Source organism: Hippopotamus amphibius, chromosome 7, assembly GCF_030028045.1.
Source record: "Hippopotamus amphibius kiboko isolate mHipAmp2 chromosome 7, mHipAmp2.hap2, whole genome shotgun sequence".
NCBI lineage: Eukaryota > Metazoa > Chordata > Mammalia > Artiodactyla > Hippopotamidae > Hippopotamus > Hippopotamus amphibius.
Genome location: NC_080192.1, coordinates 138,472,691 through 138,487,794, shown reverse-complemented (window position 1 = coordinate 138,487,794; position 15,104 = coordinate 138,472,691). Strand labels below are relative to the sequence as shown.

Genomic DNA, 15,104 nt, shown 5'->3' with positions numbered 1-15,104 from the left:
CATAAGATAAGGCATTAATTGAAAGGAGGTAAGTGCTTAAAAAAAAAAAAGTGGGGCAAACAAGAGTGGATGGGTCTGTAAACACTTGGTTATCACCTTATCTGTCATCTGAGAAACTCCTTTTTCATTGTCATCAAAAGTTCAATTCCATTCAAAAGTTATTTACTAAAAAATAAGAAAAGCACAGTGTGAGATGAAAAAGGATCCCTGATTTTGTTCCTACACCACAAGAGGACACCAGACATTAGTGGTCATATCAGTCAGGATAGACCATGATCTGCTGCATTGACAAATTACTCCCCAGATCTTGGTAATTTAGCACAAAAAAAGGTTTTGTGTTGTTTTTGGTCACCTATACAAAGTATAACTTAAAGTCAATCCTCTCTCCTACGCAGCTCTCATCCCTGGTTGCTTCCATGTTTCATGTCAGTGTCAGTACTTTAGAGTTCCTCCTTCAAAACGCTTGGACAGAAGAGGCAAAACCCGGAGAGCTCCCAGCACTCTTAGCTGCCTTGGGCTATAGGGGACACAGCATATCTGCTCCCATTCCCATCAGTGAGACTGGGGTACATGGGGTGGGATTCTAAGTACAAGGAAACTGGAGATAAAGAATACCCCTGCATATCCAGGAAGAGAGATGGTGTATTGTATCTGCCACAGAAAACCAATGAAATGCATGGGAAAAGCAGATGGAACAGACAGCAGCGTCCTTCTGACTGGCTGGGGAAACTTCTCCCAGAGAGGTAAGATTAGAATCATCCTCAAGGATGGATTAAGGGGGCATACCAAGCACATGCCAAGGAGAAGGAACACTGCAATCAAAGCTCCAAAGGCAGGAAAAAGTGGTATGTGTTTGGAGAATGGTAAGAAAACAAGTCCTGCTGAACAACTGTGAGTGAATAATGGAAGACAGGTATTCAGAAGCAGCTGGTGGGGGGGGGGGGGGAGGATCATATTTTGGAGAGTTAGGAGCTATAGGAAAAGGAGTAAAAATATTTTTTCATTGAGTAGCATTGTGGTCTGTGAAGCCAGACTGCCCATGTAACCCCAGGTATAACCCAGATGTCCAACCCAGAAAGCTGAAGTCATCCAACTCATCCCACTAACCCAATTATCCAAATGGTCAAGAATCCCTATTGAGTTTACTTCCTACGGATATCTCAAAGTCACACATTCCTCTATGCCCCCACTACCTCTGCCTTATTCCTGGCCCTCAGATGGCTCACTTGGTACCACTGACTGAATGTTTGTGTCACCCCAAAATTCTTATGTGGAAATCCTAATCCCCAATGTGATGGTATTTGGAGATGGAGCCTTGGCGAGGTGAAGCTTTGTGGTGGCATTAGTGCCCTTAAGAAGAAGAGACAGGAAAGCTCTCTCTTCCCCTCTCTCTCTCTCTCCCTCCCTCCCTCACATGTGACCACACAGCAGGAAGACAGATGTCTGCAAGTCAGGAAGAGGTTCTCACCAGTACCTGACCTTGCTGATCATGCCTGATCTTGGACTTTCAGTTCCCAGAACCGTGAGATATACATGTCTATTGTTGAAGCTAGCCTATGGTGGCTGTGCCAGCAGCCCGAGCTATCACCTGCCACATCCCTGTCCCTCTTCTCCCCATCTCTGGCTTCTTTCCCCTTCAGTATAAATCTGACACTACGGGCCAGAATGACCTCCCGAAAAACCATTTCTAAAATGGTATAACATAAGGGCCCCTTCCTGACCCGGCCATGTCTACTTCACATTCTACCAATACCAAATCATTTCGAGGCTTTCTGGAAATATCACATTTTTCACAACTCTTGAGCATTTACATATGCTGCTCCTTTTTACAGAAAGGCCTCTACTCTTTCCTGCTTGGAAAAAAATCATATTCATTACACAAAGCCTTTCTGTAAGACAGCTCCTCCCCATCCTTCCCCTAGTTAATCATTCCCTCCTCTGTGCTTTTACATGCTTTTAAAGCATTTTATTGCTTCCATTTGTTTGCACTGGATCGTATCTAACCAACTCTCCACGTACGAGACCTCCACTGAAAACAGGGAATGTGTTCTCCTCACCTTTGCATCCTCAGGCCCAGGCCCTGTGCCTGGTTCAGAGTACACGCTCAACACACGCTTCTTCAAGAAAATGTGAAGTTAACATTATGGACAGGATCTAAGGTATATTCTGGGTCTAATATTCAGGCTGAACACTATAAGCTCCAGTATAATAATCACCATCATAATATGATAATACAGTACATGATAAAGGAGGAATATGGAGAAGGAAAATGCTATGAACCAGTAGGGCAGAATTCTTTAATCACACCTAATAGTTATTCAGACCTTATTCTGGGCCAGACAGAATTCCAGGCAAGATGTTTTTAATATATTATCTCACTTAATACTCACCAAAACCCCCTAAGGAAAAATATTATTATTATTATTATTATTATTATTATTCACTTTTAAAGATGATAAATTGAGGCACACAGGGATTAAGCATCTCACCCAAGGCCATACAGATAATAATAATGGAGCCAGTATCTGAATCTAGCTGCTCTAAAAGAGAACCCATCCATGAAACCTGCCCTATGATAAGAGGACAAGCTCAGATATTAGGATCAAAGGCAAAGACACAGAGAACAAGTAGGACAATATTAAAAGCAGAAGGATGATGGCATGGGAGCAGGAGAACATGCCCACATGAAGCTTCCTGCCCGCGGTAGTTTAGAAATAGGCTGAGTATGTGGTATGTTAAGTATATGTTTTTAAATAGAAACCATACTTTGTGAGCTATGTGCTATGTCTGTAGTCAGATCCAAACTTTTGATAACTGGAAAAGAAATAAATATCACATTACGATCAATATAACTACTGAGCAAGGGAAACAAAATGAATCAGCATCAGTAGTTAAAACAATGCACCATGATGCCAGAAGGAAAAGGCCTAAAGAACAAGTGAAATGTAAATCTAAGTGGCTACTTCACTCTTGACTGTTCTAAAATAAGTACTTTTCCCCTTTTACTAAATGCTAAAGTGTCTCTAACAATTAGCAATGTATTTATTACAAGTTTACCAGAGATGACCTGCTCTGTGGTATAGGTTGTAGGGGAATTTAAATGGAAGGGGAAGGAATGGGTAGAGGAAAGAAAGAGAGAGAAAGAGAGGGAATTCCTCTGATTCCCAAGAGCTATCACTATCCATTCAATTCTATTCAACACCTATGCATTAAACCTCCACCTTGCAGCATGGAAAGAATGAGGTGATGCGGATACTGGTGGAAACATACAGATACAGTTCCTCCTTTTAAAGAGCTCATAGACATAGATAAATAACTAGGCAGTGTCAAGATCATCGAGAAAGACCAGCGTGTATCATGAACGAAATCTAAGGCAGGTGTGGTAAGTTAGCCACCAGGAGGAAGTGAAACCTAAAAAACTTTCTTGCCAGGGGGAGATTGGAGAAGAGAATCTTAGCAGAGGGAATAGAAACAGTAACATAAGAAAGAGCAATGAAGCAGAGGACAAGGTAAAAACAAACAAGCTGGATGGGGAAAGCTGAAGCAAGATGCGAGAGGGCAAGGAGCAAAAGACAAGGCAGCGCAGCAAGAAAGGGTGGATCTTGAAGCCGCCACACGGACTCTGGATGCTTTCCTAAAGTCAATGGAGAGTTACTGCGGCATGGAGGGAAAGTCACGCAGGGGACGCACCCCCCAAATGTGCACTTTAGAAATCACTCTGACCTACGGTAGAGCACAGGGAGCTCTGCTCAATATTCTGTAATAACCTAAATGGGAAAATAATTCGAAAAAGAATAGATACACATATATGTATAACTGAATCACTTTGCTGTACACCTGAAACGAACACAACATTGTTAATCAACTATACTCCAATATAAAATGAAAATTTAAAAAAAGAGAGATCGCTCTGGTTACACTGTGGGAGATGACTAGCAGTGAGTTAGATAGGAGTTTCTGGTGACTAGGACTTCTGCCAGCAGCAGAATTAGACTAAAGAGGAAAGATGAGAGATGTTCACATGGGAGAAACGGCAGGAGGTGGCATGGTCCCATGTGGCCTGGGGATAAGGGAAAGTGATAGATGATGCCCAGGCACTGGCTCAAAAAAACAGGAGGGCTATGGTGCCTGTCCACAAAAGGAAAGACCCAAGGGCAAGCACGTTTCCAGATAAAGGCTACGCCCAGCTTGGGACATCCTGCCCTTTTGGTGTCTGTGGGACAGCCATAGGGTCAAGTTTTCTAGGCTATTGGGTATTTGGATTTGCCATTCAGGAGAGAGGTGGAGCCTGGAGATTCCATTTGGGAGTCAGAACATGGAAAGATGAAGAAAGTCAAAGCAGAAGACAAGATCACAGGATGAGAACACATTGGGAAGAGAAGCTGGGAAGAGAATTCTGAAGAAAATCAGTATTGAAAGGACAAGTTGGACCCACAAAACATAGTAAAAGGAACAGCCAGAGAACCTGTAGGAAAACCAGGAGAGCACATGCAGTGGAAAGGTAGAGAACTTATGTCAATAAGGAGGAAGTTGTCAGCTGCATCACCTGCTTCTGGGAAACCAAGTAAGGCAAGAACCCAAAAGTATCCATCAGGTTCAATACCAATGGATCACTGGTCTTTCTGGTGTGAGCTGCTCAGTGGAGTGAGGGTGCAGAAGAGAGCCTGTGGTGGAGTGGGGTAAAGGTGTATTGACAATTCTTTCAAGATAGGAGTACATCTCAAGGCAGATGTGTAGTCAAGAGATGTTCTTAAGATGCAAGAGACAAAAGTGTTTATATGCAGTGGGAAGGAGCTAGTAGAATAGGTAAGCTTATAAATGAAGGCAAAGAGAAGAGGTGAAAAAGTGAGGTACGAGGGGATGGCATTCAGGGCCCAGGGTGATGAACTGGTCTTTGAGAGGAAGGGGCCAGAAAAGGAACAGTAACCAGAGGGGAATTCAGAAGCAACACAAAAAGTAAACCAGGATTTTCATCAATCAATCAATCAATCAATCAATCAGCAGCCAACCTAGGAATGTACCACCTGGGAGCAGAGTTTCCTTGCTCACTCAGGTTTCTGCTCTAAGCACAGCCTATTAGCACAGCAGACCGGAGCACAGGAGTTCAAACAACAGAAAAGGGAGAGAAATCCTCAGCTCTGCCCCATGACTACAACATAAATTTTTTTAAAAAACCACTTGATTTCACACACCTTTGAATGAAAATATATACATTTATCAGCTTAGTATGAGCAGTCTAAAATGAGGCTTGCTTCTGTTAGAAATGGACCACAGAATGTCTAGAGAACTTAATTCCAAGTATTTATTAAGTGCTTCAATGACTGTCCCAAGAGAATGAGAATAATTTCTTACATTTGAGTAGAACTTGATCAGTAATTACTCTGCTGCATCTAGAATGCTTGGGGAGACTGTTTAAAATACAGATCCCTAGGGCCCATCCTGAGATTAAGTTTCACTACATCTGGAACAGATCCTGTTCAGCGGCCCACATGATGTCAGAGGACCATTTGGAAACCCAATGCTGTATATTACAGAGCAAACCTTCTTGCACATCATCTAATTTAGAACATGTGACAGGTGTCCGAGTACAGTGAAAACTGCAACACTGCTAGCTCAGTAAATGAGGCAGTGACCATTGTTCATGCAGGCACTGATCCAGACAAGGTGTATCTATTGAGTATCCACTAGGCACCAAACCCCATGCTTGGCAAAGAGACTACAGATTTGAACTAGATTTGGGGCTTTTCCTCAAATAATTCTTAGTCTGTTAAAGAAGAAAGAGAAGAAAATCAACCAATGATACAAATTTGGTTTCATAAGTGTTTCGACATATTTGACACATCTTGTGACCAATACGTCCATGGTACTATGGGAGCATAAAAGATGGTCTCAATTAGAATGGTGAGGGGACAGATAAATGGGAGAGGCTTGAAGGCATTACAAATTTTGAGTGAAAGCTAGATGAGGAAGGCAGGGAAAAACATTCTAGACAGGTGGCAGAGCTAGCAGCATGTGTGTAAAAGTGACCCAGGGCTACCCAGAGCTCCACCACCACTATCACGATCATGCAGAAGTGGACACAGGCAAAAGGCATGCACTCTCCTAAAATCTGGAGAGAATACAGTGGAGAGATTAACACTGGGCTGAGACATCTTTGTAAAATCTATGTCCAGCAAAATGCTAAATCCACAGTGCTGAAGGTTTTACCCAGGGAACACTCGTGAGTCTTTAATGGCAAAATAATGAGAACCCACAAAAATACTTTAATGAGAACATCCAATTACAGGAAGGAACTAAGAAAATGGGAAAATGTAGAAGCCAAACTTGTAAGAGGTCACTTAAGAAGAAATGGATAGTCAGAGTGCCAGTGCATGCAAAGAGGTTAAGGGGAAGCAGGTCACTAGGAATCTCTTTAGTCTTAGCCGCCACTTTTGTGGTCCAAAAAAAGTAGAAGGCAGGTAAGATATTTAGAAAGATAGGTAAGTTAGTCACAATGAAGCTAATGGAAATTTAGAGAAAAAAAAAAAATAGTAGGGAGACATGGGGTGGTACCTAGAAGGTACTACAAATGCATCCATTGTTGATTTCTTTAAAATCTGGGTGATGTGAATGTGCTATGACCTGGCAGGAATCCTATTAATGGAAACTCACCTTACCAGTGAGAACAGGCACTAAGAGAGAAAGGGAGGGGGGGGTAGGATGGGATATTTGGTGTTCTGACATAGGTCTAAAATAAAGGAGAGATACCTATCAGGACAGGCTAACTGCTGTTACAAATAGCCACAATGCTTTCTGGTGGCTTAACTCATTAAGATTTATTTCTCCCTCATGTCACAATGCAATGCAGACAGTCATTGAGGAACCTGGCAGTGTCTCCACTAGCAGTGTCTCCACTTTCAGAGCCTTGGAGTTCTACCATGAATCCTCTACATATGGGCAAATGGGGAAAGAAAGTGTATAGGAGGTCATGGTCATGGTTTCAGCTTCTGGGGCCAAGGTTGTCAGTGGCCTATTAAACTTCCACCCACATTCCATTGGCCAGACTCCATCACATGGTACCCACCTAAGGGCACATTAACAGGGGGACATGTCCTTCAGCTGTGTGCCCAGAAGAAAATAAATGGGGTTGGTGGAGCCATTGTAGTGCTCTGCCCCAGATGGGTACAGAGTGTTCTTTATAAGATATCAGGATGAGTATGCTGACTGCCTAAGGCAGTCAAGGACAGGGAAAGGGACAGTTCCTTAAAGGTTAAATGCTAAAATAGAGTATATGATAAAATAGGCAGCTATATTGAACAATACTTGTGTATGTTTGAAATACATTCTGCTTAAAATTGTTGAACTAAAGAACTGTAGGTTCATATAATAAAATAATAAAATAGATAATCATAAAGACATTATAGCTGAAAGTAATCTAGATTCATTCATTCATTTGTTCTGTATGGATTTAACAAATATGTATTAAGTGTATACCATATGCCAGGCATTGTGCTTGTACTACAAAGATAAAATGAGTAAAATAGATAACATTCCTGACCTCATTCATCTTATATCCTAGAGGGAATACAGATAAAATGTGTAACTTCAAGAGAATGTGATTATTTACTGCTACCTCTAATTTTGGTGCAATCACAATAACAAATGACAACTCTCTTAAGTTTTTACATGCAAAGAGGAGCAGACATTTTTATCTCCTGAGAGGTTACTGTCTTTCTGAGTTATATAAACCCCCCCTGCTCACTAAAGTTTTCTTCCAGAAACTTCTGTAGCTTTTTGAGGTGTGAAAAAAGAAACACGGGCATACAATTAAAAGCAGAAAAAACATTTTTAGCAAGCAATGATATAAAGCAGATGAAGAGAATGAATATTCCTTCTGAACCCCTACCTACAGGGCCAATTTTAAATGATAACAGTTTGAGCCAAGGACCTGGTCAGTGAAATTTGGGAGAAGGTCTTTCATACAGTGCTACAGAAGGAACCAAGAGGAAAAGGAGGAGGACAATACACCAGATGGCACCAATAGAAAAGGTAACATGCGTATAATTGGCTGCTAATCACTCCTCTGTTTACCATTGTCCATACATATTCCTCACACCATGAAGTATTCATTTAAAAACAATTCAAAATACTGTGGGATACAGGATGTAATCAGCCCCAGGGCTCACACACAGAAATCTACACAGAATTGTAGAATTTGAATTAGTATCAGAATAGACAGAGCTCTCACCACCTTAAGACAGAAGCAGGGCCACTCCCTGGCCAGGCACAGCCTTGGACACTTCATCTAGGGTTAACTTTTGCCTAGGGCAAAGGAGAGACAGAACTGAACAGTTATCATAACAAGTAGGACATGGGACCCTCACCTCTCTGTCCTCTTCCAACAACAATAACAACAGAAATAATAATAATAGGTAGCACTGATTGAAAGCTTACTATGTACCAAGCATACTTGCCTGCATGAACTCACAACAACTCAGTAAGATAGATGATATTTTATCCTCAGATGAAGAAACTGAGCCAGAGCCAAAATGTTGAACTAGAATTCAAACTACAGTAGTTGGCTTCTTAAGTCTGCTCTTTTGATGACTGTATTCTGCCTATGGTGATACTGTATATCCTCAGTGTGAAAGAAGGCAGGATGGAGTAAGAAATAATAGACAAAATGATTAGCAAACAATAATTTGTGATGAAAATAAAAACTGAGTTTTCTAACATAGATATCCGATTGGTCTATTTCTTACTTTACTATCCTTCTAATTGCCAAAAGGCCAAAACTAGTAGAGGCATTTTTCTCAGTTTACCTTCAGTTCTTTTTTCCCCATGCCTCAGAGAGTTAATGTGTTCTCTGCCTTCTATTTCACAGGACCCACAGGGCAGAGGGGGATTCTCAGGGCATTTATTCTCCTTTGTGATGACTAAAGCAGTAAATCTTTTATCCTGGCGGGGGAGGGGATGGACAGGAGATTAAAAATATTGCATATTGATATTTCAAACTATTGGCACTGTATCTCAAAGCCCTGACAACATTTTATGTTAATTATCTTTTTGAATGAGGGGAAATTAAGCAAAGAAGAGCAGCCTGCTTACTCTGTAGTCCAGAGCAGTGCGGATTAGGACAGGTAAAACAGAACACAGCATTCCATGCAAATATTTGTGCGCAGGATTTGATCTCAGGATGGACAGAGGATAAAGTTTTTCAGTGTCAAGCCCTGAGCTACTTTCAATGAGTTTCTCTCAGACGCCAGTAATGAACTCTTCAGATACTGCTCCCAGAGATCCCTGAAGTCCAGTTTATAACCAGGCCATTAACTCACTTTTAATCTCCGAAACCACTTGCTCAATTCTTTTGACTTCAGGGCCAAAATGAGTTGTTTACTACTTATAGCAAGTATAAAAAATCGTCACAAGCTGTGGTCAGTTCCAAGGATGGCAACTAGTATTCTCATAACTTGCACATGGGCAGTGGCCAAATTTATGCACATCAAATGTATACGGATGGTCATTTTAAAACCATTTTTTCCAACAATACTTATTAAGCATCTAATTTGATAAATCACTGTATTTGGAGGCCGTGGGATATACAGAGACCTTCAGAAAGCAAACATGAACTGGAGACTCTGAAATTTGAAAATATTTAAGCAGAATCATCTATCAAAAAATATTTTATAAAATGTATCAGTCCTCATGTAACCTGGGGCCAATCAGCTAACTTCTCCGGAACACCAGTTTTCTTACCTTATGCAACACAATTTTATTCATTCAACAAACAGTAGAGCCAGGTTAAAAAAGACTGGTCCTGAAATCCCATAGACCCTGGATAGATTGCTGGTGCTGGTATTTGGGCCTCAGTTTCTCATTTGTTGCAATGCATATATTAGTGAATCCCCTACACAGGCAGGAAGATTAAGTCATTTATTTAAACCTCTAAGCATAGTGCCTAGCAATTTGCAGTGGTCAATACATGTTGAATGCTTTCATTTTCATTGTTGCTGATGAAACCCGTTCTACACCTGTATTGTTAAAAAGGCCCAGAATACAAGGTTGTGTAGCACACAAGTCAGTCCTCAAGGCATTCACTTTGTAAAGAGGAGGAAAGTCAACAGAGGTTTGTAATGAAACGGGATGAGAGCGCTAAGAGTTTGTACCAGCTGCCAAAGGGAAACAGAGAGAAAGCACCCAATTCGCCCTCGGTAAAGAGAATAGGCTCCTCAAGAAGCTGCTGGAGCCCAGCCTTGAGAGCAGAATTGATGTCTAAGAACTCTTCAAGACTTAACCTTATAAGCTTTTTAAACTGTTGATGTAAAATTTCACATGTATGAAAGTCACCTTTCAGCATCCAATACCCAGAGCACATTCATTAAATTTCCACCCAGAAATGCAATCATTAATTACTGCTGGACACCCTTCTCCCACGAAGCCAAACAAAAATCTCTTAGCAATGGCAGTTCTGGGGGTTGGAAAACAAGATTATGTCCCACTGTCGGCATTCGTGATGCGCCCACTTCATAGACGATTAGTTGGAGGCCAAACTCAGGCCCAGTCAGGGAGGAGGTTGGTCAAGGCTCCGACTTTTCATTCGCATTTGACACCGCGCTCCATTTAAACCAGGCGCCAGTGCTGCGTCGGCAGCTTCACACCCGTCAAACGAGAGGAACCGGACATCGCAGGCACGATTTCAAAGGCATCAGTGCCCGGCACGAAAAGGTCTGTGCGCCGAAGGCCAGCCCAGGGGCAGTCAGGAACCCAGGCTCAGGGGTCCCCAGCAGGGTCCCAGGTGCCTGCCCCCGACCATGTCGTTACCCGCCCTGGGCCGCGCAAAATGCTCAGGATGCCCTGGGAATTCTTCTCCACCCTCAGACTCAGCTTCATCGCTGGCGTCTGTTCTGCGGGAACAGACAACGCGGCCGGACGGTGCGCTCAGTTACGAACGGTAGGAGCAGCCGCTGGGCGGAAGCGCCCAGCCCCTCGCGCGCTCCCGGCCGGCGCTCACACCTCGCTCCCGTGGGCGGCGCGCGCTCCGGTGCGCGGGGCCAGGGCGGGGCGGGGCGGGGCGGGGCGGGGCGGAGCGCGCGCTGAAGACCCGCCCCTTCTCCCCTCCCCCTCCGGCGGAGATTGACGAGGCCTGGGCATCCGTCCCAACCAATGAGCGCGTCCCGGGGCGGGCCCTGGAACCAGCTGCTCGGGCTACTTAGAGTCGTCTGCTGGGCTATAGGAAACCAGAACGGAGTCGGGACTGCCCAGGTGGAGCAGGCCCCCCTGCCAGCGCGGATCTGCAGGCGCACGGGCACCGCGGCGGGGACCGCACCGCACCGATCCGCGCGGGGCAGAGCGGAGCCGCAGCCCCACGCGCCGCCCCGGACCCGCTCGTCACCGCCGCCTCCGCAGCACGCATGGGGACCAGGAGACTTTAAAGGAGTTTGGGGTTTCGGGAGCAGGGAAATCACGGGTACGAAGAGGCGGCTTTCTTTGCCTTGGAAACGTGTTTTCTTCGTCCGATTGTTTGGATCCTGTGCCGGGTAGGAGGGAGAGGGGTCTTTTGGCTGAAAGTGGACCTCGCTACACAACCCACATGCACACCCGCACACATACACCGCACTGGCTTCCCCCATTCTTCCCTTGGCTCTTTGTTAGCTTATTTTAGACAGAGCAGCCTCGCCCTGGCGCGGCCAGATTGGCTCCGCTGGGGAGAAGGCAAGAGAACTAAGGGGCAGAGTGCACCTGCCTGTGTGGGCAGGTGTGCCCGGGTGCGTGGGTGTACGTGCACTGGCGAGCGTGCAAGCGTGGGATTGGAATTGTGTACGAATGTGGGGGTCTGAGTGTGTCGTCGCGAAGGTTTGTCATTGTGTGTGTATGTGACATTATCACACCAGTGTGCCAGTCTGTCAGTGTCTTGACTCCAAGTGTGCAAAATTTTGCTGGTGTCAAGTGGGTGCCTGTGAATGTGTCCGATTGTCATTGTGCGGGGCGCTGTCGGGGAGGAGTATGGACCTAGTGTGAAACTGAGAGGTGGGCTGGGGAGGCTGGGGGCTGAAATGTGAGCGCATCTCGCTCCCAGCTCTGGGGCCCAAGGCGCCCCTTCTTTCTTCCAACTCGCCCCTGTGTCCTTTCCTGGGTGTCCTGACTCCCACGCGGCCACAACCCGCTCTGTCCTTCCCACTGGGACCGCGCACTGGGACCGCGCACGCCCTCCAGCCCTCCTGCTTTTTCTCTTGTGGGAGTTGGACCAGGTTCCTATACAGGGTACGAGGCTGTCTGGTGGCGTCCGCTCTCGCCCTCCGGACTGGTGGCTTCTGTGCCGGTCCTGGCCCCGGGTAGGCAAGGAGGACTGGGCTGGGCGGTCGACTCCAGTACAGGCGCGCGGGCGGCCAGGTCCCAGGGGCACTGCTCGTCCTGGGGAGGGGCAGCCCGACTCTGATCCTGTCTCTGCGTCGCCTGTGCTTCCGCAGATCCCCGCTCCTGGCCCTCGCCTCGCCGCGTCATTGATGGGCAACCAACTGGACCGCATCACCCACCTCAACTACAGCGAGTTGCCCACCGGGGACCCGTCGGGGATCGAGAAGGACGAGCTGCGGGTCGGGGTCGCCTACTTCTTCTCGGATGAGGAGGAGGACCTGGACGAACGCGGCCAGCCCGACAAGTTTGGCGTGAAGGCCCCCCCGGGCTGCGCTCCCTGCCCGGAGAGCCCCAGCCGCCACCACCACCACCTGCTGCACCAGCTGGTCCTCAACGAAACTCAGTTCTCCGCCTTTCGGGGCCAGGAATGCATCTTTTCCAAAGTGAGCGGCGGCCCTCAGGGCGCCGACCTGAGCGTCTACGCGGTCACCGCGCTGCCCGCGCTCTGCGAGCCCGGCGACCTGCTGGAGCTGCTGTGGCTGCAGCCCGCGCGGGAGCCGCCCGCGCCCTCCCCGCACTGGGCCGTCTACGTGGGCGGCGGGCAGGTCATCCACCTGCACCAAGGCGAGATCCGCCAGGACAGCCTCTACGAGGCGGGCGCGGCCAACGTGGGCCGGGTGGTGAATAGCTGGTACCGCTACCGCCCGCTGGTGGCCGAGCTGGTGGTGCAGAACGCCTGCGGCCACCTGGGCCTCAAGAGCGAGGAGATCTGCTGGACGAACTCGGAGAGCTTCGCCGCTTGGTGCCGCTTCGGCAAGCGGGAGTTCAAGGCGGGAGGGGAGGTGCCGGCCGGCACGCAGCCCCCGCAGCAGCAGTACTATCTCAAGGTGCACCTGGGTGAGAACAAGGTGCACACGGCCAGGTTTCACAGCCTGGAAGACCTCATCCGCGAGAAGCGCCGCATCGACGCCAGCGGCCGCCTGCGTGTGCTCCAGGAGCTCGCCGACCTCGTGGACGACAAGGAGTAGCCCCCGGGGAGCCGCGCGCCCCTCCAGCCTCCTCGTGCCCCGCTCCCTCCCCCGCACCCAGGCTTCCAGGCCGGCGATTCACCACCCCCGCCCCCCTTGAGTGGCCGCCGGCATCGGCTCTTGCCAGGCTGCAGCCTCGCACCTCTCAGGCAAGTGGCCGGAAGTCCCAGGAACTGGCCCCGGGACTGAAAGGGCCGTGCGCGCCCGGCTGAGATCCCCCCCAGTGGTGGTGATAACGTTGGGAGACCGAGCGTGCGCTTTCCCCTTGAGTTGTAAATGGGGAGAGGAGAATGGGCCGAGGGGAGCAGGGACAAGGCCTCCCTCAGGAGTCACTGGTCAGTGACTACCACCCAACCTGCTAGAAAGGGACCATCACCGCCCCAAACGTGCACACACAGACGGGTGGGTGGTGAGAATTGATCTTTTTAGGGCACGGTTCAGCTCCGCTATGGATGTGTCCCCAGATTGCAGGATTTCCAAGAAATCGAGCCTGTCCCTTATGCACTTGTGAATAATTCCACAACAGAGCACTTAGGGACTCCGGGTTATCCCTTGGCTGCCCGGGACTTTTCCAGCTCTCCAGCCCCCGGTCTCCTGACATTGTATCCCAGGCTCCGGGCTAAGCTAGACAGTGTTTGCTTCCCGTTCTTTCCACCGAGGGAAGCGAACGCCACTCCCCACCCGCATTTGCCTGTGAGTCTCCCTCGCTGGCAGAAGGGATGCCTTCCCGGTCCCTGGAGGATAATGGCGCAGCTAATTTGGTGAGGAGAGCCGGCCCCGCCCCGCGGCAAGGAGAAGGTTCACCAGGTGTCTGCGAACTTGAATTTGTGAAGAGGGCGCTTATTCTCAACCCTACATGGCTCCCTCCTTGGGCTGCGTTTCAAAAATAACCACATTTTTAAAGGGGTTGGAGGAGAGGGAGGGGGAAGACATGGCAACATTCCAGAAACCAGCATTATTACAACGCCATAGCCAGTGTATTTAGTTTGGCTTTTCCTAACACAGAAATCTCAGAAGGTGGGGAAGTGGAAATAAAGTTTTAAAATCGAGAGAGCAATTTTCCAACTATGTCAACAAAGCCTATCGTGTTGATGTTTTTATTGACCATTTTAGCAACATGCTAATAAAATTTCAAATTGAAATTTTTATTTTCATGGCTTTAATCCATGATAGTTTAAATACTGGGGGGCCATTAAGAGTGGATGTAGCTAAGAGCTTAGCTAACATTGCCTTTTCGATCTATTTTTCTCAAACCTTATGAGAATTCTGTTTTCGAATGTTGTAGTTAATTTTTTTTTTTTGGCTTTAACAGTAGCCCTAGTAATGGTGGAGTTGTTAATCGATGTGTATACTGTGCTGAATTTCCCTCAGTTAGGGGTTTGATTCTTCGGTGGAAATTGCTAGCAGGTTCCATGCTGTTAATTTCTCCATGCTGTATACCACTGCCATTCCACATCTGCATTTCTATTTTTCTTCCTCTCTCCCTGATCTTCTTAAAAAACTAATGTAGAGCTCCTGGCTTCCCCCCGCCTCTTTAGCCAGTCCCACAATTCATTCCTGAAAACCGGAAAGAACTTCTAGGATCAGGAGAAACATATGATTTTACAAAAATTTAAGGCTGTCTGAAACCCTTTCCTTGGGTAAGGACTTCTCTCCCTGTGCTGCAGTCCCAGCTGATTAAATGTTACTTGATTCAGTGTGTGTTAGACATCTCTAGTATCTACGTCCCTTCCAGGGAAATTT

General features: G+C 47.0%; 2 protein-coding genes across 3 annotated transcripts; one reads left to right on the top strand and one right to left on the bottom strand.

The window, feature by feature from the left end:
* Nucleotides 1–9,688: 9,688 nt before the first annotated feature.
* LOC130857157 (uncharacterized) lies at nt 9,689–13,018 on the bottom strand. Its single transcript, XM_057742540.1, has 2 exons — nt 12,447–13,018; nt 9,689–11,446 (listed from the first exon to the last, which is right to left on the bottom strand). The coding sequence occupies exons 1-2, from the start codon at nt 12,478–12,480 to the stop codon at nt 10,866–10,868; spliced, it is 615 nt and encodes a 204-aa protein (XP_057598523.1). The 5' UTR covers nt 12,481–13,018; the 3' UTR covers nt 9,689–10,865.
* On the top strand, nt 11,218–14,854 carry LRATD1 (LRAT domain containing 1). 2 transcript variants are annotated; one of them, XM_057742539.1, is made up of 2 exons: nt 11,218–11,446; nt 12,447–14,854. In XM_057742539.1, exon 2 carries the CDS (start codon nt 12,483–12,485, stop codon nt 13,359–13,361), a length of 879 nt encoding a protein of 292 aa, XP_057598522.1. In that variant the 5' UTR covers nt 11,218–11,446; nt 12,447–12,482; the 3' UTR covers nt 13,362–14,854. The 2 variants fall into 2 exon arrangements, with proteins under 2 accessions (XP_057598522.1, XP_057598521.1); XM_057742538.1 differs by having other exon boundaries at nt 11,399–11,516.
* The last annotated feature ends 250 nt before the right edge of the window (nt 14,855–15,104 follow it).

What these genes read in the sequence shown, in the direction of transcription:
- LOC130857157 (XM_057742540.1), bottom strand. Translation starts at nt 12,480, where the DNA reads ATGACGCGGCGAGGCGAGGGCCAGGAGCGGGGAT. An exon ending in CGAGGGCCAGGAGCGGGGAT is followed by an intron (nt 11,447 to 12,446) that starts CTGCGGAAGCAC and finishes GCCTCTTCGTAC; the next exon opens with CCGTGATTTCCCTGCTCCCG.
- LRATD1 (XM_057742539.1), top strand. Translation starts at nt 12,483, where the DNA reads ATGGGCAACCAACTGGACCGCATCACCCACCTCAACTACAGCGAGTTG.